The sequence below is a fragment of the Phoca vitulina genome, unplaced genomic scaffold (assembly GCF_004348235.1).
Source record: "Phoca vitulina isolate PV1807 unplaced genomic scaffold, GSC_HSeal_1.0 scaffold30, whole genome shotgun sequence".
NCBI lineage: Eukaryota > Metazoa > Chordata > Mammalia > Carnivora > Phocidae > Phoca > Phoca vitulina.
The window spans coordinates 19,542,532-19,570,419 of record NW_022589733.1 but is presented as its reverse complement, the minus strand read 5'-3'; the positions used below and the strand labels follow the sequence as shown (position 1 = coordinate 19,570,419).

General features: G+C 38.9%; 1 protein-coding gene across 1 annotated transcript in view; it reads right to left on the bottom strand.

Moving 5' to 3' along the window:
* Nucleotides 1-471: 471 nt before the first annotated feature.
* Nucleotides 472-27,888, bottom strand: part of SNTB2 (syntrophin beta 2) — a 99,026-nt gene continuing 71,609 nt past the window's right edge. Inside the window, exons 4-7 of the mRNA XM_032424122.1 lie at nucleotides 26,346-26,488; nucleotides 11,169-11,365; nucleotides 5,759-5,943; nucleotides 472-3,490 (exon numbers count right to left, since the gene is read on the bottom strand). Coding sequence (XP_032280013.1) covers nucleotides 3,398-3,490; nucleotides 5,759-5,943; nucleotides 11,169-11,365; nucleotides 26,346-26,488 — 618 coding nt within the window. The 3' untranslated portion in view covers nucleotides 472-3,397. The remainder of the gene's footprint in view (nucleotides 3,491-5,758; nucleotides 5,944-11,168; nucleotides 11,366-26,345; nucleotides 26,489-27,888) is intronic.

The following is a 27,888-nucleotide window of genomic DNA, read 5'->3' as shown; positions in this document are numbered from 1 at the left end:
AATCAGTGACAACTTTAATCATTTGTTGGTTAGATTTTTCCACTTATAAAAATATAGGAAATAAATAATTCAATCTCTCCTGCCATCCAATAATATTCCATAACAACGTTTGTGAGGGTACAGCTGATAAAAACAGGCACTATCAGACTTTACCTAGCCTAAAAAGTGCTAAAACATGGCTTTAAAAGAGGTGAATGACATTTAAAGTAATATTTTTGATTGCTTGTACATGTCCCAATGTTTAATCTGTAACTGTCTACTAGGTAGGTGAGTTTACAGTTATAAGTATCTAATAAATACTGTATAAACATACATTAAAGTATTTCTTCATATAAAATATTAGATATTAATTTCCAGGTAAGGTTTGTTTGATAAATTCATGAAAGGGCTTACCTTTTTCAGAAAAAGAATAACTGAGCCTTTTCTTTCTTTCTTTCTTTTTCTTTCTTTCTTTCGTTGGTTCTTTCTTTCGAGAGGAAAGGGAGAAATTTTAGGGAATGAGGAGGAATAATTTTCACATGCCAACTGGCTACTTGTAGACATCTGTGTGGAATATGGAAAGATGTCTAAGCCCCAGGTCTGGGGGTAGTTGAGGGCACAGGAATTGGGTCCATTGGGATGAGGTGGATACTACTCTGCAGCTTCTTTTCCATTCTATACATGGAAGCCCACAACATTCTCAGCAATTTTCCTAATTCAAAATGAAAAAGAAATGACAAGTTAAGCTGTTCTATAAAAGGTGTGAAATACCCCAAATGCCCATTTTTAGTTAAAATAATTTGCCATATTTTGGCATCTTAATACAAAATACATATTTATCAAGGCTGTCCTATTCATAAAAAGCACTTCATTTGTGGTTTTAAAATTCCATAAACACTCTTAATTGAAGAACAAGCTGGTCACCCATGATTGGAAAGCTGTTGATGTTACACAAGCAGCTTAAGGGCTCTTGCTCTTGGGGGTGCTAGTGGTCAAAGGAAATCTCCCACACATTTTCATTTCACATTAAGACTCAAAAGATTTAAAAAACCAAGCTTGAACAAAATGAGCCAAAATGGCCCACACGCTTTACCTTCTCCTGCTCACATGTTTATCACACCTTTTTTAGAGATCTTTTTCATGTAACTGATGAGCACGGGGGCTCAGAAGTTCTGCCTGAGAAAATTCTCAGTGGCTTAGCCTTTCACACTAACCAAGAAAACCTCAACCACATGGCTTTGTTGCAAAATCTGTGACTGCATTGTGCAACTTTTCAGGTTAATAATGCTCTCACTGCAAAGAGTGTCTAAGCTCCCTTATCTGAGCGTAAGTGTCCAAGATAAGATACAAAAAAGCAGAGAAAGTGCTTAAGTCTACAGGTATTATGTGTTGAAATTCTGCTTCCAGAAATCACAGCTGGACCTTCAAGATATTTTTTTTCTTCCCTTGCAAATTTACTTCAGATGGAACCAAACATAGGTTTATGAATCTTTAAAACATAAAAAAAGTTCTTGAAAGACATATTCTAGTCTAGATTCCAATTTCCAGTTTTAAGTGGATCAAGTCATTTATTTTTGGAACTGTAGCTGGGGGAAGAACAGTTATCAGTTATCTCTCCCCAGCCCCTGCATGTGGTTAATCTCACTGTACAAAGGGAAGGAGGACTGACTTATGGGCAGAAGAAAGACAGTGGGGTTACAATGTCTAACTCAAACTCTCTGCTCATGAGTCTGCTCTTTCAAATGTCCCACCTAGGTCAGTGTGCACTCACACCAAACAGCTCATGTTTTGCATTTATGGTTGTGGGGTTTTTCCTCCCTATATGGAGTGCTACCCTCCTCCACTCTCCGAAGTGCTCACATCCTCTTATAGTACTCCTAATAAATCTAGTAAGTGAGAACTATTCCTAGACTTTTCTTCAGAGAACATTCAAGTCAATATTCCCTTTTCTTTCAGATCTGGGGACTGCAGTAATCTTGACATTTTATATAGCTATTATCCTATTTTAAATGCTTTCAGATATATACCTCCTTCATAATTAGGAAAAACAAGCTGAGTGTGATTCTTTGATACCACAAAATCAGCAATCTTACTGCTACTAAGTCATAATGATGACATCTGGCAATGCTTAGCAAAATCCAGGTAGCTGTTCTGTGGTCTCGTCACCCGCCCACTGTAGAATGCATTACTAAGCCAACAGTGAGTCTTGAATTAGCAGCTGCCTATCCATGCCACTCTGCTGCCACAAAGGGAGAGGACAAAAGGGCCAGGATCCAGCATGGGCTCACGAAGCCCAAGGCAACTCCACAGGATGTTTGTGGTGAAGAGCTGGCTTTACAGAGCCTACTCTTTAAACAAGCGGGCTCTCCAAGATTTATCTCCCTCAATGAGATCTGCCCACTAGAAAAGATGCTCCTAAGGAAACCCATCTCAAAGACTATTCCTCAAAACTAAGATGGATGCTCTCCCTGGAATGGCAGTGATATCCAGTTATTCAAATAGTGACTAATAAAGCTCCACTAACCCTAACCAAAGGCACATTTGGTAAGCAATAAAAAATGGCTTAGGCTAAAATGAGGATTTTCTTTTAAAAGAAATCTTATCACCTGGCTCCTACCAAAGATAAATCAGAAAAATCTAAAACAAGCAAACCTCTTCTTTCAAATCAGTGGTTTCCAACTTGGTCGCCACTAGAAAGGGAGTGGAAGGCAAGGCAAATCAAATTTCACAAGTTCTAAGTCCTAAAGTTAGCACTTATGAGTGGCAAAGCTCGTGATGCGGTAGGAAAGTGATGGCCAGGGTGGGATGCAGGACAGCCAGGACAGATGGGAGAACGCTTTGGTGTGCAATTCAAGGACTTCCTAGGGTGGAAGGATTATGTGACAGTAAGCTCCAAAACCACATCCGACCTATCTAGAATGGCCAAGAAGCACAGGCGGCTGTAAACTAGCATGTGGCAAGAGACGGTTGAACTAAGCAAGATGTCAAGGCTAAGCTTGGAACAAATCCTGTAGGAAGAAGAAAATGAAAACAACTCTTGGATATTTGATTATGTCCAAAAAAATTGGATGTTTGATTATGTCCAAAAAAACAAAAAACAAAAAAACCCACAACGAGCCATCCTTCTTCATAGGGGAAATAAACCTAGTGACTTAGAAACCACATTAGGAAATGAGGCAATAAATCAACAGCTTCGTTTGGAACTTATTAGAGTCCTAGAATTTCTGGCCAAGGTAGCTTGTGAAAGGCAGGCTCTTCTTTAAACACGGTTACTGGTCAGCAGTGATCTGCAGGTCCTTGTCAAGGCACTGTGCTGGAGGGGAGAGCAAAGAGCTTTCTTTTTGTGCTTTTTTTTTTTTTTTTTTGAGGTGGAAATACTTCTTGTGACATTCACGACTCTTCTCTGATTTTGTGCTGCTCATACGAGCAGTCCCATGCGAGTGACTTTGGCTGACAAGAACGTGTGCAATACAAAAACGATCGGCTTCGGACAAGAGTGAAGGTCCATGGTCTGTGGGGAAAGCATAAGAATTATCACTACCATACACAGAAGCTTTCATAAACAGACACAAAATAAACAAATTTGGATGTGATGTTCTACTTTTTAGAAAGAATGTGTATTAAGAAGGTGCCGGATTTATGGAAACATCTCTCGGGAACTTAAAGCTACAAATGCAAAGTATTCTCTGAAGTAAGGTCATTCCATGTAGTAATGACACACTAGTGTGAGCCTCCATGTCACAGTTAGGAGAAAAGTGGTGGGGTGCTGGATTCCACCGTGCCTGGTAGGGAGAACTAAACAGTAGAAGATGGAAAAGAAAGAGGAATACCCTATATGGAGACCGTTAATTATGATTATATTCCCAGCGGGGGATCACAGTGAACTCAGCTGAATGTGACTATGGATGGGTATGATTTTTGGTATCTTTCATAGGTTTGTGGTGGGAATGACAACTCCTGAGGCAGGTTAGGAGGGCTAGTCATAGCTTCCTAAGCTCAGGCCTCTATCTGGACAGCTGACACCAGGTGAACAAGGAGACCTGCCATCAGGCTGCGTGAGTCAAGTGATCCGTCAGTCATTGGCACTGGTGCAGAAACCAGGAATAGGACATAGTTAACTATGCCTTTTAAAGAAAAATGTAACTTTATTCAAAATATAAGTTACAGAGCACGGATTTCATCATTAAACTTTGTATATATTAAGTATAAAGCAGGGATTAAAACTATATAGCCAGGAATAATCTAAGACATAGCTTGCTAAATGACAACTGCTATTAGTAACTGGTTAATTTAACAGAAGTTAATTTAATAGAAGCATTTAACTCTGCCTAATGCTTCAGGCTTTTTTTTTTTTTAAATATGCACATATCTTTATTTCCCAGCAAGGTCAAATATACCAGAGATATAGATACAATGCTTAAATCCAAATGATTTTAAAGTGCTTATTGGATTCTTGAGGCCCTTAAAACACTCCCTGATCTAATCAAAGACTTTTGGGTGGGAAATCAGTGATTTGATGCTTCAGAGTATACTTCCTTCTGGCCTTCTGAGGGATGTGTTTCCCATTTCTTTTTTTTTTTAATTTAAATTCAATTAATTAACATATAGTTTATTATTAGTTTCAGAGGTAGACTTCAGTGATTCATCAGTCTTATATAATACCCAGTGCTCATCACATCACATGCCCTCCCCAATGTCCATCACCCCGTTACCCCAACCCCCCACCCATCTTCCCTCCAGCAACCCTGTTTCCCATGATTAAGACTGTCTTATGGTTTGTCTCCCGCCTGACTTTGTCTTGTCTTATTTTTCCCTCCCTTCCCCCATGATCCTCTGTTTTGTTTCTTAAATTCCACATATGAGTGAGATCATATGGTAATTGTCTTTCTCTGATTGACTTAATTCGCTTAGCATAATACCCTCTAGTTCCATCCACGTCCTTGCAAATGGGTGCTTCAGGCTTTTGAAAAGCCCTGGTCCATGGCCCAACCAAAGTCTCCTAAAGGTTCTTCATTCAAAATAAGATTTCTAGACATGATTTCTTATTTGGAGGTTAATATCTCTCAGATCTCTTTCAGTAATAAAATGTCAAGATTCTGTTTTGCAAATTTCCACCTATGGTGATTGTGTCAATAGACAAAATATTTCATGTATAATACTTGAACTATTAGCTCAAAACTGATAAGACAGAAAAGGCATTTTTTTACTCCTTTATCTATCATAATTTATGATTTCTGAAGTACACCTGACACACTTCTGTGGTTCCCTAGGGGAAATCATGAATTCCTGCTGATCTTACCTTAAAAAACAAGGAGATTTAAAAAAAAAAAAAAAAAGATGGCTGTGTGAAGATAGCTCTGTATCTTTTTTTTCTGATCAGCAGAATTTCTGTAGTAACCAAGTCATTCTATCACTTTTAACTCATCTCAACCAACTATTAATAGTAATGGATAGAATTTATTTATTAAAGTTTACCAGCTTTTGTATTTTATAGCTTATATTTGATAAAAGCCTATTTCTTAAAAGGGCTATCCATTTTTTTCTTTCTACCATTCAAACAAAACTTTTTAAAAAGGAATGAGTTCCTAATGTGGGGAAAAGAAAAACACATACACACATACATCCCAAACCCAAACCCAATACATCTTGAAAACCGAAGAACAATTTCCTGACTCCAAATGGACTATTAGTCCATAATTTTCTATACAAAAGGTAAGAAGCAATGAGAAAGAAAGAAAATACCTATTAGAGTAAACCTGGTTCCCAGAAACACTCTTACCAGTTCTCCCTCAGGACCACCAAAATCCAGATACAGATTTCTGATGCCATCATCAGCAGACATTTTCAGCCTTTCAAAGGGGTAGCGGTACAATATGCTGCTGGAACCTCCATTTTCCTTGGAGATAGTGAACCCATTTTCATAGTGGACAGTGAATCTTACCTCTTGGCCATTTAGCGTGCAGCCTATTGAAGACAAGCAAAAACCATCATTAATGGCACCTGGGTGGCTCAGTCAGTTAAGTGACTGCCTTTGGCTCAGGTCATGATCCCGGGGTCCTGGAATCGAGCCCCACATCTGGCTCCCTGCTTAGGAGGGAGTCTGCTTCTCCCCCTACCCCCTGCTCATGCTCTCTCTCTTTCGAATAAATAAACAAAATCTTAAAAAAAATAAAATAAAAAATAAAGTTACCACTGCAGTTATCAAGTGGAAAAGGATTCTTCTGACTTCAACAAAGGAAAAAGAACCTTTTCTTGAGAATGTGTGATACCTCTTATTTGGACCTCCCTAAAGTAAGTTTTGTTCTGGTTGCTTGGGTCAACATCTTGACTGAGATGAGAAAGAGATGACAATAGCTCTCCAGGACATCTGATCTGATTCAGTTCAATTCAATGAGTATCAATTAAACACTTGTGCTGAGAGTAAGCTGTGCGTGGTACTGGAGAAGTAAGAGGCATGGTCCCCACTCTCGAAGACTTCATAAATGAACAGGCATAAACATGAAATCCCTAACCGTGTTAGGTAGAATGTATAGAGCACGACTAAACACACTAGCGTGAATAAGGCCAAAATCAAGGAAAAGTTTCCTGGAGGAGATGGTACATCAGATAGGCCCTAAAGAATAGGTCAAACTGGATAGGCAGTGAAGTAGAGAAAGGTTTCAAATGGGCAAGAAGAAAGAACCACCAAAGGAGAGAAGGCAGAGATGCTTTTTAGGGGCAGTCACACGGTTTGGTTGGTATTTGGGAAGAGGATAAAGGTAATGTTTATTATCAAAGGTAAAGGCTATAGTTAGCAGAAGTCATTTAGAGGGGGAAAATCAGGGGCCTAAGGCACTGGTTTTGGAGTCAGAAAAGACCCAATTCAAGCCCTCGCCACATTAACCCCAGTTCTTTCATCTTAAAAATAGAGGTAATAAAACTTGGCTTAGAAGTGTGTGTGTTAGGATCAGAGGAAACATGCATTCAACTTACGACTTGTAACAACCCTGATAAGTACTCATCATTCTTTCTGCTTCTGTCCTTCCTACTTCAAAGGCAGGGGTATGTCTACTGTATCTATTTCAGAACAGCCAGCAACAGTACAGAGGATATACTCAATCCATACTTGTCCAGTAGATGAATAAAAATTCAAGAGAATTTTACAAAATTGAGAACATGGTAAAAGCAAACTCTTTCGTCATATATGTTAACAGTATAAATACTTTAAAATGGTCATTTTTCTTCTCCTCTTGCAGATTTTCTACATATTTACTAATGCAACTCCTCCTATATCTACTACTTCTTAGCCTTTATAACATCAAAACTACAGAAACACGAAGTATCTTCATAAAGTTCTTGTTTGATTTAAAAATTGTAATAGTTTGGGTAATTGGTATGATGAAATTCGCCTTTAAAAGCATACTTATTAAAGTTCAATTATATACATATATGTATTTTCATATTTTGAATTCCTGTAACAAATGGAAAATGGTTTTATATACCAAAGGGAATTAACTGCATTCTCTGCCTAGTGATCTTGAGGTTCATATTTGCTAAAAGGAAAAAGTCCTTGTGTACTGGAAGGATCACAGATCAATTCTACTGTAATCTAATAAAACTTTAAAACTAAATGAACATTATGAAGTTCATGCATTGCATTCACTAGCAAAATCTTACAGGTAGTCACTGAAATTTTTCTAAATGATTAAACTATACAAAAAATAAATAAATGAGTAAACCACAACCAAAACACATAAGAGAAAGAAACAGAGCTTAAATGATTTCTTCTTGTCAACTTCCTAACATTCTTTAGGCCATGGATATCTGAATAGGTAGTACAATGTGCCATAATTATAGTTTTATTTTATTATTTTTAAAGATTTTATTTATTAATTTGACAGAGAGAGAATAAGCAGGGGAGCGGGAGAGGGAGAAGCAGGCTCCCCACTGAGCAGGGAGCCCAAGGCAGCCTGGGATCATGACCTGAGCCAAAGGCAGTTGCTTAACCAACTGAGCTACCCAGGCGCCCCCATAATTAGAGTAACCTTTCTGAATCTCCCAATAATTTAACACAAAGTGGTAACATGCGTCTGAAGGACATGCTTGCTTATGTATGAGTGTGTGTATATATGTGAATGTGGATATGCACATTAAGCATACACATATTAAGACATAATAGGGGTGCCTGGGTGACTCAGTTGTTAAGCGCCTGCCTTCGGCTCAGGTCATGATCCCAGGGTCCTGGGATCGAGGCCCGCATCGGGCTCCCTGCTCCGCGGGAAGCCTGCTTCTCCCTGTCCCACTCCCCCTGCTTGTGTCCCCTCTCTCATTGTATCTCTCTCTGTCAAATAAATAAATAAAATCTTAAAAAAAAAAGACATAATAGATTAGGTGCGTGCGCGCACGCGCGCGCACACACACACAAACACACACAAACACATTTTAAAGGAATTCTGGCTCTCATCAAAGCAGTTTACCTTCAGCCAGTTTAACACATGTGGCAGAGTTCTAAATACACAGTAAGTGATTAGTAAGTACATCAGTTGACCTGAATTGTGGAAATGAAAGTACTACCAAGGTAATATTAAAATATAGCTGTAAATGAGAATTAAAAAGTTCAAAATTACCAAAAAATGTTTCTTTTGTCTATTTTAAAGTATAAGGACCCAACCAATCCTTATTCTCTCTCTCTCTCTCTCCTCAAGCCATCTGTATTTAAACAACTGTGAGCCAGGGACTGGACAGATTTTTGTTTCCTGCCAGAAGTTTAGCTGCCAGACACCAAAGCAGCAACATGAAACTAAAAAATGTTAAAAATCTAAGTTGCATTCTTTGTTTTGGGAAACATATCTCTGTGGATTCTTTTTTTTTTTTTTTTAAAGATTTTATTTATTTATTTGAGAGAGAGAGCATGCACAAACAGGGGGGAGGGGCCGTGGGAGAGGGAGAAGCAGACTCCCTGCTGAGCCGGGAGCCCGATGGGGGCTTGATCCCAGGACCCTGGGATCAAGATCTGAGCTGAAGGCAGATGCTTAACCATCTGAGCCACCAGGTGCCCTTCTCTTTGGATTCTTAAAGAAGATATGGTGATCCCAGATGCCAGTAAAGGGCCTAATGAATGTTCCTGGGCTCCCCAAAGGAACACAGGGCACTGCAGACCTTCACATTGAGGACACAACCCTGAAAGCACATTCTGTGGCCAAGACTAAAACCAGAGCCCCACAGCCCTTAATGTGGTCACCAATCACTTCATAAAGAAAATGGGCGGGAAACACACAAGTGAGAAAGACAGTGTGGATATGGTGGCTTTGGTAGAAATCCAAGGTGGGGTCTTACTAGTCATTGGTGTCACTGCTTGAATCATCACTGTGGTTGTAAGGAAAATATCAAGCAATTACTAAAGAGTTGAAGAATTATGTCATTTTGACAACATTTAAAACACTGTCCCTCTGCCAGTGTTAGAAGATGACCCACGGAAATGCTGCCTATGCAGTTCTAAAGCCATGGAGATCCCTCACTTTCCAGAAGCAACGGAAAGAAAGGTAAATTGTAAGACACTCTGCTCTTTAAACATTTTCTCTTTTTATAAAATTCTATAAAACTGTTTATAAAATAAAATACATAGAAAACAGGAACAAAAGTAAACTGACTTGGAACCAAGATAATAAAATTCATTCAAATCATATTAGAAACTCTGTCCCTTCATTTTGACTATTCTTTGTTCTTGTTAAGATGAAAAGCAATCTGGAAATATCTATACATATATATACATGTACATACACACAAACATATACAAATGAAGCCCATATAGACTAGCCACAAGAGGGCGCTTCAACAATGAAAACACACCACCAGGCTTCTTTAGATGCTTATTTCATTCAGTAAGTACTGGGCACACATTTTCAAACTTTTGAAAACAAAATCCTACTCAAAATTATTCTTATTTTTCTATAGCCATAAGCCTTGCCAGATGCCCACATTTTAAGAGTGTCTCTCCACATCTTAGACTCTAAATCTTCTGAACTAGAGGGTTAGTGCATCTAGTACTTAGTAAATGAGTCCTTATACTATCACATACAGATTAAAATGATGAACAGCAAAACTGCCATGCTCTACATAGGATGTTAGGATGCAGCCATATACAAGGCTTAGGAAAACTTTACTACTGAAACAGAAAAACCAGGTTCTTCCATCATGATCATTTTAAGCTGCCATATTTTAGAATATTTTTGAGTCTGGGGGCGCCTTGGTGGCTCAGTCGTTAAGCATCTGTCTTCGGCTCAGGTCATGATCCCAGGGTCCTGGGATCGAGCCCCGCATCAGGCTCCCTGCTCTGCAGGAAGTCTGCTTCTCCCTCTCCCACTTCCCCTGCTTGTGTTCCCTCTCTCGCTGTCTCTCTCTCTGTATCAAATAAATAAAATCTTTAAAAAAAAAAAAAAAAAGAATATTTTTGAGTCTGGCCCATATGATAACGGTTCTCACTTTATTATTTTTTTTAAGATGTAAAAAAACAGGGGCTCCTGGGTGGCTCAGTCGTTAAGTGTCTGCCTTCGGCTCGGGTCATAATCCCAGGGTCCTGGGATCGAGCCCCACACCAGGCTCCCTGCTCCACGGGAAGCCTGCTTCTCCCTCTCCCACTCCCCCTGCTTCTCCCTCTCCCACTCCCCCTGCTTGTGTTCCCTCTCTCGCTGTGTCTCTCTGTGTCAAATAAATAAAATCTTTAAAAAAAAAAGATTTAAAAAAACATATTTTATTTACTCATTTGACACAGAGAGAGAGAGAGCATAAGCAAGGGGAGTGGCAGGCAGAGAGAGAGGGAGAAGCAGACTCACTGCCGAGCAGGGAGTTCAATGCGTGGCTCGATCCCAAGACCCAGGGATCGTGACCTGAGTGGAAGGCAGATGCTCATCCGAATGAGCCACCCAGGTGCCCCTTTTTATTAAGATTTATTTATTTATTTGAGAGAGAGAGAGGGCATAAGTGGGAGGGGCAGAGGAAGAGGGAGAGGGAGAATCCCAAGCAGGCTCCACACCCAGTGCAGAGCCCAACGTGGGTCTCGATCTCAGGACCCTGTGATCATGACCTGAGCTGAAATCAAGAGTTGGATGCTCAACCAACTCAGCCACGCAGACATCCCTGGTTTTTACTTCAAAACAAAATATAACATTTCCATGTAATTACTATTAGAAATGGTATGTCAGGATCTATACCTAGAGAGACTTCCTTAATTAGCTCAGCAGCAGCATGGCAACCCTGAACAAGTATCCTGGTCCAGGTTGACAGATCCCGATGTGTCTCCACCCTGAAGAGATGCATCTCAATGCCCTGCCGAGAGCCTGTTCTGGTAGCAAAGGTAAGGTCAGATCCAAGTGAGGGTGATCGACATCCGGAGCCAGAATGAACCAACCTAGGACCACAAAGAGGGCAAAGATCAAAAGTAATTAATGTACTGGTATAGGAAAATGTCAGCAATTTATGCTGATAAATAAGCAGAAAGTTATAAAAGCCATCTGTAGTTTTTGGAAAAGTATGTTTCAAAACAATATTATAGTCTTTGAAGTATATACCGTTCTGTTTTCCCATAAAATGACCCCTTGAGTCACAGGCAGAACACTGGGCTGGATGAGCTAAGGCCAAATTTTCCATTGGCCTTTTTATGCTCTGAAAACGCTGGGCATGTCAAAAAAAAAAAAGGTTCAATTTTGATTAGGAAGTGTTAAGCCCCCACATACGAACAGCCTCCCTTACTATCAACATCACTCACTAGATGGTACTTTTTTTTTTTTCTACCAAGAATGAGCCTACACTGACACATCATAATCACCTGAAGTCCATAGTTTACTTTAGGGGCCACTCTTGGTGTTGTACATTGTATAGGTTTGGACAAATGTGTAACGACATATATCCATCATTATAATATACAGAGTATTTTCAATGCCCTAAAAATCCTCTTTGCTCTGCTTATTCATCCCCTCCCCCTCCTCCTAGCAACCACTTATCTGTATACCTTTTACTTCCTTTTCTTAACTTAGTGCATTAGCAAGGATTGCTGGTATGATGTTGAAAAGGAGTGGCAAGAGGGGACAGGACATCTTTGCCTTATTCCTGATCTCACTGGGAAAGCTTCATGTTTGTCACTATTAAGCATGATATTGGCAATAGATTTTTTGTAGATCGTCTTTATCAAGTGGAGAATGTTCCCCTCTCTTCCTAGTTTACTTTTTTTAATCATGAATGGGTGTTGGATTTTGTCAAATGACTTTTCTGCATCTCTTGATAGATTCATATGATTTTTCTTGTTGAGCTTGTTGATGGGATGGATTACATTAACTGATTTTCGAATATTGAACCAGCCTTGCATATCTGGGATCAATCCCACTTGCTCATGGTGTATAATTCTTTTTATACTTTTTTGGATTTGATTTGCTAATATTTTGTTGAGGACTTTGCATATATATTCATAAGAGATATTGCTCTACAGTTTTCTTATAATGTCTTTGTCTGGTGTGGGTATTAGGGTAATGCTAGCCTCACAGAATGAGTTAGAAAGTATTCCCTCTGCTTCTATCCTCTGAAAGAGATTGTAGGGAATTTCTTCCTTAAATGTTTGGTAGAATTCACCAATGAACCCATCCAGGCCTGGTGCTTTCTTTTGGAAGACCTTACACTTTCCGCAAAAAGTAACTCAAATGGATCTTAGATCTAAATGTAAAATGCAAAAGTATAAAACTTCAGAAGACATCGTAAGAAAAAATTGAGGTAATCTAAAAAGATACAACACCAAAAGCATGATTCATGGAAAAAAAATTGGTAAGTTGTACTTTCTAAGTTAAAAACTTCTGCTTTGAAAGACACTGTAAAAGAATGAAAAGACAAGCCACAGAATAGGAGAAAATATATGAAAAACACATATTTGATAAAGGACTAATATCCAAAATATACAAAGAACTCTTAAAACTCAACAATAAGAAAACAAAAAACCCAGTTAAAAGATGGGGGGAGAAAAAGGGCAAAAGACTCACTTCCTAGTATATATCCCAAAGAATTGAAATTAGATTCTTGAGATATTTTACATCTATGTTCATAGCAGCATTATCCACAATAGCCAAGAGGTAGAAGCAACTTAAATGTCTACTGGCAGAATGAATGACTAAAGAAAATATGGTATATACATTCAACAAATTATTATTCAGTCTTAAAAAGAAGGAAATCTTGTCATACATGCCAACACACATGAACCTTTTAGACATTATACTAACTGAAATAAGCCAGTCACAAAAAGACAAATACTGCCTGACTCTACTAATATTAGCTACCTACAGACCAACTCTTAGAAACAGAAAGTACAATGGTGAGTTGAAGCCAGGAAGTCATATCAGCGACCGTGCATCTCAGGGTTTTAATGAAATGCTCACATGAACACTTCATCTAACTCCTGATTGACTGGAGAAGGGACCATTATTTCTGATAAATGTTGTACCTGGGGATTTGCAAGTCTAATCTGTTCTAAAAGCTTTTATTTTTAGGCTGTGAAAATTATGATAAGAATGAGACATAATTGGGGTGCTTGGCTGGCTCAGTCAGTAGAGCATGTGATTCGACCTCAGGGATGTAAGTTCAAGTCCCATGCTGGGTGTAGAGATTACTTAAAAATAAAATCTTTTTTCTTTTTTTTAAGATTTTACTTATTTTTTTGACAGAGAGAGAGCACAAGCAGGGGAGTGGCAGGCAGCAGGAGAGGGAGAAGCAGGCTCCCTACTGAGCAGAGAGCCCGCTGTGAGGCTCGATCCCAGGACCCCGGGATCATGACCTGAGCTGAAGGCAGACACCCAACTGACTGAGCCACCCAGGCGCCCTTAAAAATACAATCTTAAAAAAAAAAAAAAAAAAGAATGAAACATATTAATTTCTGTTCCTAAAGTAAATAGCCAGTGAAAACTGATTTCCTAACCTTTGGAACTACTTGACTACAACTTTTGACTCCCATTCACTTGAGATGTAACTATATTAACAAAACAAAAACGATGTGCCATCTTTTTACTTTGAAAAGTGAGTTCCAACTCATTGGGGGGGGGTAGGTAGTGATGCTCCTGAAATATTTTTAGATGTAACAAAAAGAGAGCTTGAATTAATCATTTTGGGGAAAAGGTTCAAATCAAGTATGAGATAGCAATGACACAAAGTACAGAAGAGAAAAAACACTGAGAAACAATTAGCAAAAAACCTTAGAGTTTCTATCATACACTGTATATACTCTGCCCCATGAGATGGTCCTAACAATAGAGTTTCAAGGACAAAGAAAAGAAATATAACATTCATGAACTAAAAACTATTTTCATAGGAAAAGAGCAGAATACTGTCTATGAAAGTAGTAAGTGTTAACAAAATATATATATATATATTTTAAGATTTTATTTATTTGACAGACAGAGACACAGCGAGAGAGGGAACACAAGCAGGGGGAGTGGGAAAGGGAGAAGCAGACTCCCCACCGAGCAGGGAGCCCGATGCGGACTCGATCCCAGGACCCTGGGACCATGACCCGAGCCGAAGGCAGACGCTTAATGACTGAGCCACCCAGGTGCCCAACAAAATATATTTCAAAAATCCCTTCAACTGGGGCGCCTGAGTGGCTTAGTCATTAAGCGCCTGCCTTCGGCTCGGGTCATGGTCCCAGGGTCCTGGGATCGAGTCCCCTATCCGGCTCCCTGCTCAGTGGGAAGCCTGCTTCTCCCTCTCTCACTCCCCCCTCCTTGTGTTCCCTCTCTCACTGTGTCTCTCTCTGTCAAATAAATAAATAAAACCTTAAAAAAAAAAAATCCCTTCAACTAACAGTGAAAAGCTTCCCACAAAGAAAATCTGAAGCCCAGATGGTTTGCTGGTAAATTCCACCAATTATTACAAAAAATAATTAATGCCAATTCTTCATAAATTCTTCAAAAAAGCAGAAGTGGGAATACTTCCTAACTCATTCTATGACGCCAGTAATACCCCAAAACCAAAACAAAAGACATCTCAAAAAAAAGAAAACTACGGACCAATATCACTTATGAGTGTAAGACACAAAAATCCTCATCAAAATATTAGTAAACTGAATCTAGTATGACCAAATAGGATTCATCCTAAAAGTGCAAGGTTGGGGGCACCTGGGTGGCTCAGTTGGTTAAGCGACTGCCTTCAGCTCAGGTCATGATCCCGGAGTCCCGGGATCGAGTCCCACATCGGGCTCCCTGCTCGGCAGGGAGTCTGCTTCTCCCTCTGACCCTCTCCCCTCTCATGCTCTCTCACTCTCTCTCTCAAATAAATAAATAAAATCTTTAAAAAAATAAATAAAAATAAATAAAAGTGCAAGGTTGAACATCCGAAAATCAATATGGTAATACACCATATAAACAGGTAAAGGACAAACCCACATGATCATTGTATTAGACATGGAAAAAGCATTTGACAAATTCCATACCCTTTCATGAGGAAAACATCTCTTACAAACATGGAAGAGAAGGGAACTTCTTCAACCTGATAAAGGTATCTATGAAAAACCCATAGCTAACATCATGCTTAATGGTAAAAGACTGAATGCTTTCCCCTTAAGATCAGGAAAAAGACAAGGATGTCTGTTTATGCCACTTCTATTTAATCTTGTACTGGAGATTTTAGCCAGAGCAATTAGGCCAGAAAATGAAATAAAAGGTACCCAGAAAAGAAAGTAGTACAACTACCTTTTATTTGAAGATGACATGATCTTGTACATAGAAGTCCTAAGGAATCCACTAAAAACCTACTAGACTAATAAACGAGTCAAGCAAGAATGCAGATCAAGATATAAAAATCAATGTATTGGGGCACCTGGGTAGCTCATTCGGTTAAGTGTCTGACTCTTGATTTCGGCTCAGGTCCTGACCTCAGGGTCATGAGATGGAGCCCCACCTTGGGCTCCATGCTGAGCATAAAGCCTGCTTAAGATTCTCTTTCTCCCTCTCCCTCTGTCCCTCCCCCCCCCCAAAAATCAATGTATTGACTGTGTATAGTAGGAGCGAAGAATCTAAAAAGGAAATTAAGAAAAAAAATCCATTTGCAATAGATCAAAATGAAAAAATACTTAGGAATAAATTTAGCAAAAGAAGTATAAAACTTATACTAAGAAAGCTACAAAACATTGCTGAAATAAATTAAATACCTAAGTAAATAAAAAGATACTCTGTATTATGGACCAGAAGACAATATTTTTAAGATGGCAAAATTCCCTAAATTGATCTACAGATTCAAGGCAATCTCTACCAAATTTCATCTTTTTTTTTTCCCCCCAGAAATTGACAAGCTGATCCTAACATCCATGTGAAAATGCAAGGGATTCACAATCACTGAAATAATTTTGAAAAAGAACAAAGTTGGAGGATTCACACTTAAAACTTACCACAAAGGTATAAAATTGAGAGCCCAGAAAAAAACCCTCACAGTTATGATCAATTGATTTTTGCCAAGAGAGTTTAATGGAGAAAGAATAGTCTTTTTAACAAATGGTACTGTGATAACTGAATATTCCCAAGCAAAAGAATAATATTTGATCACTACTTCACACTATACAAAAATTGACTCTTTATGGATAAAAGAATGAGTGTGAGAGCTAAAACTATAAAACTTTTTTTTAAAATATTTTTTATTTATTTATTTGACACAGAGAGAGAGAGAGAAAGAGCACAAGCAGGGGAAGTGGCAGGCAGAGGGAGAAGCAGGCTTCCCGCCGAGCAGGGAGCCCGATGCAGGGCTCAATCCCAGGACCCTGGGATCATGACCTGAGCTGAAGGCAGCCGCTTAACTGACTGAGCCACCCAGGCGCCCCTTAAAACTATAAAACTTTTAGAAGAGCACACAGGAGTAAATTTTTGTGACCTTGGATTAGGGAAAGCCTTCTTAGATATAAAACAAAAATGCAAGAGAAGACTGATAAATTGGACTTCATCAAAATTAAAAACTTCTGTGCTTCCAATGACACTGTCAAGAAAGTGAAAAGACAACTCACAGAACAGGAAAAATATTTGCAAATCATATATTTGATAAGGTATTTGTCTATAGAATATATAAAGAACTCTTACAATTCAATAATAAAAAGGCAACCCAATTAGAGGATCAAGGATTTGAATAGATACTGCTCCAAAGAAAATACACAAATGGCCAGTAAGTACATGAAAAGATGCTCAACATCATTAGCTATTAGGGAAATAAAACTTAAAACCATGAGGATGTGGGGGCACCTGGGTGGCTCAGTCAGTTAGGTGTCTGCCTTCAGCTCAGGTCATGATCCCAGGGGTCCTGGGATCGAGCCCCATGTCAGGCTCCCTGCTCTGCGGGAAGCCTGCTTCTCCCTCTCCCTCTGCTGCGCCCCCTGCCTATGCTCTCCTGCTCTATCTCTGTCAAATAAATAAATAAAATCTTTAAAAAAAATAAATAAAGTTAAAAAAACAAACAAATATGAGGATGGAGAGAAAATGGAAAACTCACACCGGGCTGGTGAGAATTTCAAATGATATAGTGCCTATATTAAACAGCCTGGTACTTTCTCAAAAAAATGTTAAACATAGAGCTCCATATGATCCAGCAATTCTATTCCTAGCTATATATGCCCCCAAACCAACATATGTTCACATAAAAACTTGTATATGAATATTACAGCAGCATTATTCATAAGAGTCAAAAAGTGTAAATAAGCCAAATGGCCATCAACTGATAAATGTGGTATATCCATACAATGGAAGATTACTCAGCCATAAAAAGAAATGAAACTGGGCGCCTGGGTGGCTCAGTTGGTTAAGCGACTGCCTTCGGCTCAGGTCATGATCCTGGAGTCCCAGGATCGAGTGCCGCATCACCCGCTTCTCCCTCTGACCCTCCCCCTCTCATGCTCTCTCTCTATCTCATTCTCTCAAATAAATAAAAATCTTTATAAAAAAAAAAAAAGAAATGAAACTGAGACACATGCTACAATATGGATCAACCTTGAAAACAGTATGCTATGGGAAAGAAACCAGACGTAAAAGGCTACATATGATTCCATTTACATGAAATGTCCAGAATAGGCAAATCTATAGAGACAGAATTAGATTCCTGGTTCCTAAGGGCTGGTGGAGGGGAAAATGAGAAGTGACTGCCAATGCGTAAGGATTTCCTTTTAAGGGTGATGAAAGTGTCCTAATATTGATTATAGTGATGGTCACACAACTCTGGGAACATACTAAAAACCATTAAATACTATATTTTGAATGGGTGAATAGTATGGTATATGAGTTATCTCAGTAAAGCTGCTAAAAAAATAACAGCGAAGGGGTGCCTGGATGGCTCAGTCAGTTGAGCACTGGACTCTCGATTTTGGCTCAGGTCATGATCTCAGGGTTGTGGGATTGAGCCCCGCGCTGGGCTCCGTGCTCCGCTGGGAGTCTGCTTGTCTCTCTCTCCCTCTGTCCCTCCCCCACGCTTTCTCTTGCTCTTTAAATAAATAAATCTTCAAAAAAAAGAACACAGGAGATAGAATTCATCAATCTTTTATTAAGCTAGATATAAAGAGATCAGCAAAAAATACAAAACAATGCCACTCTTCACATTAATTTTTTCTTGTTTTGGAAAATATTATTTTAATACAAATAAGTTATTAATATTGAGACACGATAGGTTTTTTTACTTTTATTTTTAAATTAATATTTTTTAAATTTCTCAGTTTTAATTTCTTTTTTTTTTTTTTTTAAAGATTTATTTATTTGAGAGAGCGAGAATGAGAGAGAGTACATGAGAGGGGGGAGGGTTAGAGGGAGAAGCAGGCTCCTCGCCGAGCAGGGAGCCCGATGCGGGACTCGATCCCGGGACTCCAGGATCATGACCTGAGCCGAAGGCAGTTGCTTAACCAACTGAGCCACCCAGGCGCCCTAATTTCTAATTATAGTAAATATCAATCAGTATAACCCAGATAAGGAAAAGCAATTTTGTGTTTTCATTAGTTTTTAAGAGTATATAAAGGTCCTCAGACCAGAAAGTTGGCAGACGACTAGTTTAGTGCTTTTCAACTGGCTACACATTTGAATCATCTGGATAAGTTTTTATTAATAAGAATAAGATTGCCTGGGCCCCACCCTAGACCAGTTAAATCTGAATTTTTGAGGATCTGAACCAGACATAAGTAATTTTTTAAAGCTATGCACCAGGTAATTCTAGTGCATATACACGGTTGAGAACTAATGTGATTAACTTGGCTAAACCAGTTGGTAGATTAGAAGAAATTACCTTTTTCTTGAAAGACACACTGTTGCTTTTTATCTGAACCAATAGTGGCTTTCTGACAACTAAAGGAAATGTAAAGGAGCATCCATTTGCCCTTAGAAGTCCTTTTGCTTGGTATGCCTGGGTGGCTCAGTCGGTTAAGCATCTGCCTCTGGCTCAGGTCATGATCCCAGGGTCCTGGGATGGAGCCCCACATCTGGCTCCTTGCTCAGTGGGGAGCCTGCTTCTCCCTCTCCTCCTCTGCTGCTCCCCCCTGCTTGTGCATTCTCTCTGACAAATAAATAAAATCTTAAAAAATAAAAAAGTCCTTTTGCTCAAATTACCATTAGAGGAGTGAAGGATGGAACCAGCAAATTTTTTAGAAAAATATTATATGGCCTACAACGAAGCTAAGAACAAGCCTTTTTTTTTTTTTTTTTTTTTTTTTTTTTTTTTTTTTTTAAGAACAAGCCATTTTATTTATTGCTCTTTAAGGTACAATCCTCATCCAAATTTTCAAAAGTCCTATATGAAAAACATTGTCTGAGAGTGATTTTTTTAAAAGATTTTATTTATTTGAGAGAAAGAGAGTGAGTGAGAGGGAACACAAGTGGGGGGTGGGGGGGATGGGGGAGAGGCAGAGGGAGAAGCAAACTCCCCTCTGAGCAGGAAGCCCCATGCAGGGCTGGATCCCAGGATGCTGGGATCATGACCTGAGCCAAAGGCAAACACTGAAGCTTAACCTTAACCGACTGAGCCACACAGGCACCCAACAGTGCTGTTTTTTAAACTGCTGCTTCTACACTGGAGCTCCTTGGGCGGTTTCTTGTGCTGTCTCTTTAAAGGGTGGGGACTCAGCTTCCTAACGCCCTTGGGGCTCTCCAGAGCTGAGCCCACTGATTTTTAAAATTTCAGGCTTTAAGTCCCACTGGCTGTAAGAACTCAGGAAATTCAGCCCCTCTCCCTTTCAAAGGCAAATGTTACGGGGATTTGTCTTCCCTGCGCAGGCTTCCTGATGTGATAGTCTGTTTCTTGCCCTGTGGCTGCACCTGTAACTAAAGGTATTAAAAAATTAATGTGAAGAGTGGCATTGTTTTGCATTTTTTGCTAATCTCTATATATCCAGCTTAATAATAACTAGCTTTCCCGACCATGTCTCTGCCCTTCCTACCCTCTTCAATGCAACCTCTTCTCTGCCTTTAGTTGTGTTTGTTCTGCCAGCCTTTGGGGGTTTTCTGGATTATTTATGCTGATGTATTATCCAGTTGTATGTTTCTGTGGGATGAGGTGAGTTTAGGGTCCTTCTACGCCACCATCTTCCCAGCCTCTCTCCACAAGTTGTTTTTTCAAGTAAAAAATGGTGGTCCACGAAAAATCACAGCTAGTTCAACTAGCAAGTCAACCACACATGTGTTTTTGAGACAACCATCATACTTCAGTATGCAGCCAAAGTGCTTTTTTGAGTACTTCCCACCTCATCTTATAGAATATTAAGAAGATGAGTACTCAAGGGTTAAGATTAAATAAAACTAAATTTTTCCTGCTCCAACAAAGACATTTTGAGGTGAAAGTGGCATCCCCACCCCGACCACCCCCCGCAAGTCCATACAGTTTGGTATGGAATCAACTACCTTGATTCATGCTAAGGCACCAGCAATTTTACCAACCCTCAGTACAAATGTCAACAGGGAAAAAAGCAAGTAACATCTTAGTATTACTAAGAAAATAGTTTGGAACTCAAAGACCCCCTGAAGAGGGTATCCTCAGAGGTCCATGAAGTGTGCTTTGAGAACTGCCTCACTCAGCTGATTCCTATAGAACCAACATGCCAATTAAACATGAGTTATCTCAGCAAGAGTTAAGTTTCAAAATTATTCCACATATGATCCAAGTAGGACAGCATGGGCAAAGTGACAGGGTGGATTCTACCATATTCAGTTTGATTGCTAATCCCATGTCAGACATTAAAAAATATAAAGTCTGGGAGAATTTTTCCTACAGGTTTTGATTATGAAATATTTGGCAGAGGAAATCTAATTCAAACCAGGTGCTGGACTCTTGCTGAGCAGCAGTCGGTTGGAACACACTGCCAAAAGGACCCCTTTAGTGGGGAGGCCAGATGAGCTCATGCAAAGGCGTTTTTAGCAGCTTTTGCCCCCTAAATCCCATAAGCACAACACCACTCAATTTTCCACATTGTAAAGTAGCCACACTTTCTTTGGATCTTTTTCTCTTCCAAAGAAAGTTTATAGGAAAAGACTACAAAATGCACATCCTGCAAAATTCATAGCACCTTTAAAACCAATGGGTTTTTCTACCTGTATCATGTATCTGGCCTTAATCTTAAGAAATACGTAAAATAAAAATTTAAAAAATAAAATAAAAATCTTCTTCATTTATCACATATTTTACTCAAATTCCTCACCAGCGTGAAAATACCAACTATTAAGTGTACACACACACATATCTTGGTTTCTAAGAATCTGTAAATGTGCAAGCCAATAAAGGATGTTAATTTATATTACCCTAACAACATTCTTTGATTTTCAAACTACAATTAACTCTTATTTTATTAGGGGCTACCTACTTTTGTGGATCATCAAAGTCCTTGATTTCTTTTCCTTCCCTATGTGTTTATACTATCTTCTTTTTTTCTTTGTCTCATCTACTCATAAGAATATGTTCCAAAGTATTAGAAGTAGAATCAATGAAAGTGAATATGCAGCCCTTTCTCATTACTCATAAATCTCAACTCCTCTCTTTCCCCCACACCAAAAAGACATAAACATACCACTTTTTGGCCTTGCTGCTCTCTGTGGCATACCTCCTGGTCTGGTTCCATCCTTTGGTTTCTCCCAGTGGCCAAACTCTACCCACTACGGGAGGCAAAGGATGATTAAGCCCCACTTAGTTCTATCTTGCAGTGACTTCAACCAATTCCATCTCGCTGACACGGCCACATGGAAAAAATAAACCTCTCATCTGCCTGTCATCTTTGCTCCTAATCTACTGGTACTTCCTGAACAATGAGTAAAGAATCCTTGCTGCAACATGAATTAAACTTATTAAGAAACAACATGTTCAGAGAGCTACAGGCTCCACCCATTTAATTTATGGCCAAGTTCAATTTGCATGTCTAGGTTGGTCCAAATAATACATTTGAATTCCTCACATTTAACATGAAACTTTCACTATTTATAAAAACTATTGGGTAGAGCTAAGCTCCTCTTTTAACAATGGCCAAATCAACCCAATTATTTTTTACATAGAATTCCTCTTTGACAGATTTTCACTTAATAATAAATAATAATAATTACAATTAAAGCAGCTAACACTTACTTATGCACTTACAATGTGTCAGGTACCATTGTAGCATTTTACAAGTATTAACTCATCTGATACTCACACCCACCCTATCTCATTAGGATTCTCCAAACAAATTAAAATTGTACAGCAAAGAAAGACTAAGTAACATGCTGCCAATTACCTACTATAAGTGGCAAAATAGGGACTCAAATGCAGTCTATTAAGGATTGGTCTTAGTTTCTTCTATTAGATATTTGGGGTTTTTGGGGGGAGGGGTTGTTTTAATTATAACAGCTTTATTGAGATACAATTAGTGGATTTTAACGTACTCAGAATTGTGCAACCATCACCACATTCAATTTTAGCACACTTTCATTACCCCAAAAAGAAGTCCTATACTCATTTGTCATCACTGTCTATTTTTGTCACAATCCTTGGCAATGACCAACCTACTTTCTATTTCTATAGATTTCCCTATTCTGGACATTTGAAATAAACTAAATCATATAATATGTGGTCTTTTGTGTCTGGCTACTTTCACTTAGTATGTTCTCAAGGTTCATCCATGTTGCAGAGTATATCAGAACACATTCTTTTTTTTTTTTTTTTTTAAGATTTTATTTATTTATTTGACAGAGAGAGACAGCTAGAGAGGGAACACAAGCAGAGGGAGTGGGAGAAGGAGAAGCAGGCTTCCGCTGGGCAGGGAGCCTGATGCAGAGCTCGATCCCAGGATCCTGGGATCATGACCTGAGCCAAAGGCAGCCACCCAGTCTCCCCAGAACATTCTTTCTTATTGCTAAATAATATTTAATTGTATGGATATACCACATTTATCAATTGATGGACACTTGGGGTTGTTTCCATTGTTTGGGTGTTATGAATAATGCTGTTTAGAACACTCACATATGGAGCGCCTGGGTGGCTCAGTCGGTTAAGCCGCTGCCTTCGGCTCAGGTCATGATCCCGGGGTCCTGGGATCGAGCCCCGCATCGGGCTCCCTGCTCAGCGGGAAGCCTGCTTCTCCCTCTCCCTCTGCCTGCCTCTCTGCCTACTTGTTCTCTCTCTCTGTCAAATTAATGAATAAAATCTTTAAAAAAAAAAAAAAAAAGAACATTCACATATAAGTTTTTTCTTTTCTTTTTTAAGATTTTATTTATTTATTTGACAGAGAGAGAGAGATAGAGAGAGCAGGAACACAAGCAGGGGGAGTGGGAGAGGGAGAAGCAGGCTTCCCGCTGAGCAGGGAGCCTGATGTGGGCTCAATCCCAGAATCCTGGGATCATGACCTGAGCCGAAGGCAGATGCTTAACGACTGAGCCACCCAGGCTCCCTCTTTTTTTTTTTTTTTTAAAGTAAGCTCCATGCCCAGCAAGGCGCCCAACATGGGGCTTGAGCTCATGACCCTGAGATCAAGACCTGAGCTGAGATCAACAGTCAGATGCTTAACCAGTGAGCCACCCAGGCGTTCCTCATGTAAAAGTTTTTGTGTGGACATAGTTTTCATTTCTTTTGGGTATACAACCTAAAAGGGGGAGTGGAATTGCTACGTCGTATGGTGACTCTATGTTTAGCCTTTTGAGGAACTGCCAGACTGTTTTCCACATGCACCATTTTACATTCCCATCAGCAGTGTAGGAGGGTTCCATTTTCTCCATTTCCTAGTCTACACTTGTTATTATCTTTTTAATTATAGCCATCCTTGTGAGTGGGAAGTGGTATCTCATCAATTTGCATTTCCTTCATGGCTAATTATGTTGAGCATCTTTTCATGTGCTTATTGGCCATTTGTATATCTTCTTTAGACAAATGTTTTTTAAGATCCTTTCCCCATTTTTTAATTGGGTAGTTTACTTTTTTATTATTGAGTTGTAACAGTTCTTTATATTTTCTAGATACCAGTCCCAAATTAGATAAATGATTTGCAAATATTTTCTCCTATTCTGTGGGTTGTCTTTTCACTTTCTTGATGGTGACATTTGAAGCATAAACGTTTTTAATTTTAATGAAGTTCTATTTATTTATTTATTTTCTTGTTGCTTGTGCTTTTGGTGTCCTATCCAAGAAGGTCTGCCTAAACTAAGGTCACAAAGATATACTCCTGTATTTTCTCCTAAGAGTTTTATAGTTTCAGCTCTTAAATCTTATTTATATCTTTTCCTTATTTGCAAATTATTGCCACACTGATAGTAGACACAGAACCATCCTATTTCCTTCTTTAGTACCAAAGTGCTTTGGTGGTCTAGGCCCCGTCTAGTCAATGGCCAGAAATTATTTGTTTATAGGATTCTACTTTCTAGTATTGAACAAAGGCTCATCTATGGGATGTCACAGATTTCTGCTCCATTTCTCCAGTGACACACAATTAAGGAAACGTCTAAGGATAAAGCTACCCTCCTTGCATTCTATGATCATATCTAGAGTATAAGCTTCTTCCATAAAATTTAAACTTAAGAGATCTCTTTTGTCATATTCATAAACTCTAAATCTTTGGGAAATACAAATTTAATTGTTGTAATTACAACTACTGAGGTATGTCATGTTTTCATAGGATTCCTGTCATGCTCCCAATGTAAGTATGACCGAGAAACTATAATTTAAGTAATAGAATTGAACTCAATTAAAATTTATTGAGGGCCCACTATATGCAAAGCATTATGGGAGTGCTGAGATGACTAAGTCATAGTTCTTGACCTCAAAGAGGTTATAATTTAGTGGGGATTAAAAAAAAATCCAGAGGGGGGAATAAAACCAAACCAAACCGGAGAACTGATGATTAAATTCAGTCTTTCTGCAGAACGCTTATATCCTCAAGGAATTAATTAATTCTTAGGCTCAACAAATCCTTTATTTCTATTCTGTGATCTAGGTGCTCGAGCTCTAAATTACAGAGAAATTCCTAAAAGCTATGTGAAAACTATATTTTATAAAAAGAATGATATATGTAAGAGAATTTGGAAAGTTGAAGGAAATCCTATATAACGTGAAAGTCTTCCTGTAATTTAAAGAATACTCTTCCTCAAATGACTCTTTGCCAACTCAAAGCAGGAACCCCCATCACCATTCCTACCTCCACCACACCGCTCCCTGGAGGACATACCAGATGGATCCATCATGTAGCTTTTTTTACTACCAAATACTTTTCTGTGGAGCTCCTTTTTTAATGTATAGTTTTTGAGTTATTTCAAAACCTGATTATTTTTTTAAGCTCAAATAATGCTAAATGTGAATATGTTTTCTAGTTTCAGACTAGTTTCTAGTTACCTCTTAAGACATCTTGGCCCCCAAATCTATATATCTCTATTCTTTTCCCTTCCAACTTTCCACATCTGGCATGCTAGAAACTTCCTGTTGCTTCAGGTCAAATCGATGTTTATTTGCTGGCATCATAATTATGTGCTCTTATACTAGAAAGAGAATTGAAGAATATTTTGGCTGAGTTGTGTGGTTTATCCACAGTACCACATTCTGGTTTAAGTGATTTCATCACTCAGTCAAAAGGCTACCCCAGGTTCAGTGGTTTTCTAGTCACAGTCAATAAAGTAAAGGAAAAAAAACCCCTACTATTTATCTTCATGACTAAGCAAGACTTGAAGGGAACAGTTATAGGAAGCTGTTTCAACAACTTAAAAAATGCTAATGACAGAAAACGTTTACTGAGCTGGGAGCTGCAAAATAATCAATGAGGTTGTGAAAGGAAAAGTTTTTGTCTCAACCATCTATATTTGCTACTTAAATGCTATTTTAGGTACCTAAGATAATAGAATTCACTTTAAAATTTTTTGGTAGAGTTAGGAGTAGGATAGCTATTTTATTTTTTTTGTCTTTAGACTTACCTTGTGGCAACAAGAGGGTAGCTATGACACGGTGATGCCCAGGCATCCCTTGTCCATGGCATACAGTCATAAAGCAGCAAATCCTTCTCAGTCACAGCCATGAGGACAGGTCTCCATTGTTGTCTTCCACCATCTAGTTTTGCCTGTTACAATGGTAAAATCCAGAAAGCAGAGCTAACTATAATGATATGTATCTGTAAAAGTCCCTTCAGCGATGGTCTAACATGGGTCTCCATTTTGTTCCCTGAACCTAACAGGCTTGAAGAACAGGAAACATCCCATCAGGTTCCTTTCCACTGGCTGGGATTCTCCAACGGGAGGTGTGAGGTGGTCTGTGTAAGCTGGAAAAGCTCTCTCTGAGTGAGAGACATTATCTAGTGATAGGACTCTGTTTTTAGAGTTCCCCATTAACTTTAGGAAGTTTCTGTTTCTGTTTCAAATGTACCATTGCATTTACCTGCATAAAGTTCAGTTACCTCTGTGAGGATTTAAAAATGTAGGAAAACAACCAATATTTATCCATATTGTCAAGGATCCAAAGCCAAAAACCAAAGACTATGGTGAACAAAATCCCTGGTTTATCAAAACATTTCCCCCCATGAAATGACAGACAGGGAACGCTTAACAATAGCGTTATTTTTACACAGATCCTAAAACAAAAACAAAAAAACACAGATGCTTCAGGGGCGCCTGGGTGGCTTAGTCGTTAAGCGTCTGCCTTCCACTCAGGTCATGGTCCCAGGGTCCTGGGATCGAGCCCCACATCAGGCTCCCTGCTCGGTGGGAAGCCTACTTCTCCCTCTTCCACTCCCCCTACTTGTGTTCCCTCTCTCACTGTGTCTCTGTCAAATAAATAAGTAAAATCATTAAAAAAAAAAAAACACAGATGCTTCAGCTATCACTGATGGCTTCAAGGAGAAATCAAAATGATGAATCACTTGTCTCTTATAGAGTTGTCTTTAAAGCTACTTCTTATTTTCTCTTCCTTAATGACTTCTGAAGGTCATTTGGACATGTCAGAGCCCCTTAACAATGTATCTATAATCTGAAAAGTGGCCTGAGTGGTTCGGTTCTGTGTTATAACATCTACTACTAGAACTTTCCCCTCATAGTTAGAGCCACAAACTGACTCCAGGAGTTGGAAATGAATTCTAGCCAGTGAAGTGACCCATGTTCTTGCGTGTGCTGAAAGCACAAAATAGATGACCCTACTCTGAGATTCCAGCAACGTATTGTAGAAATAATTTTACTTTTCTTATCAGTGAACCCAAGTTTTCTAAGATTCTATATTTAGTCTCTGGGTAACTCTATAATACCCGGAGGGAAAATATCAGTTCCAAAGAGGTTCTCTTGGATTCTTACATTTTTGGGTCACAGAAAACCCAAAGGGATTTCTAAGTCTTTGTCTCTGAGATTGTTATGAATAATATTTCAAAAGGGAAGATATGGTAGTCTTCCCTTATCCACAGTTTTGCTGTTCATGATTTCAGTAACCCACAGTCAACCATAGTCCTGAAGCAGATGATCCTCCTGCTGACGTGTG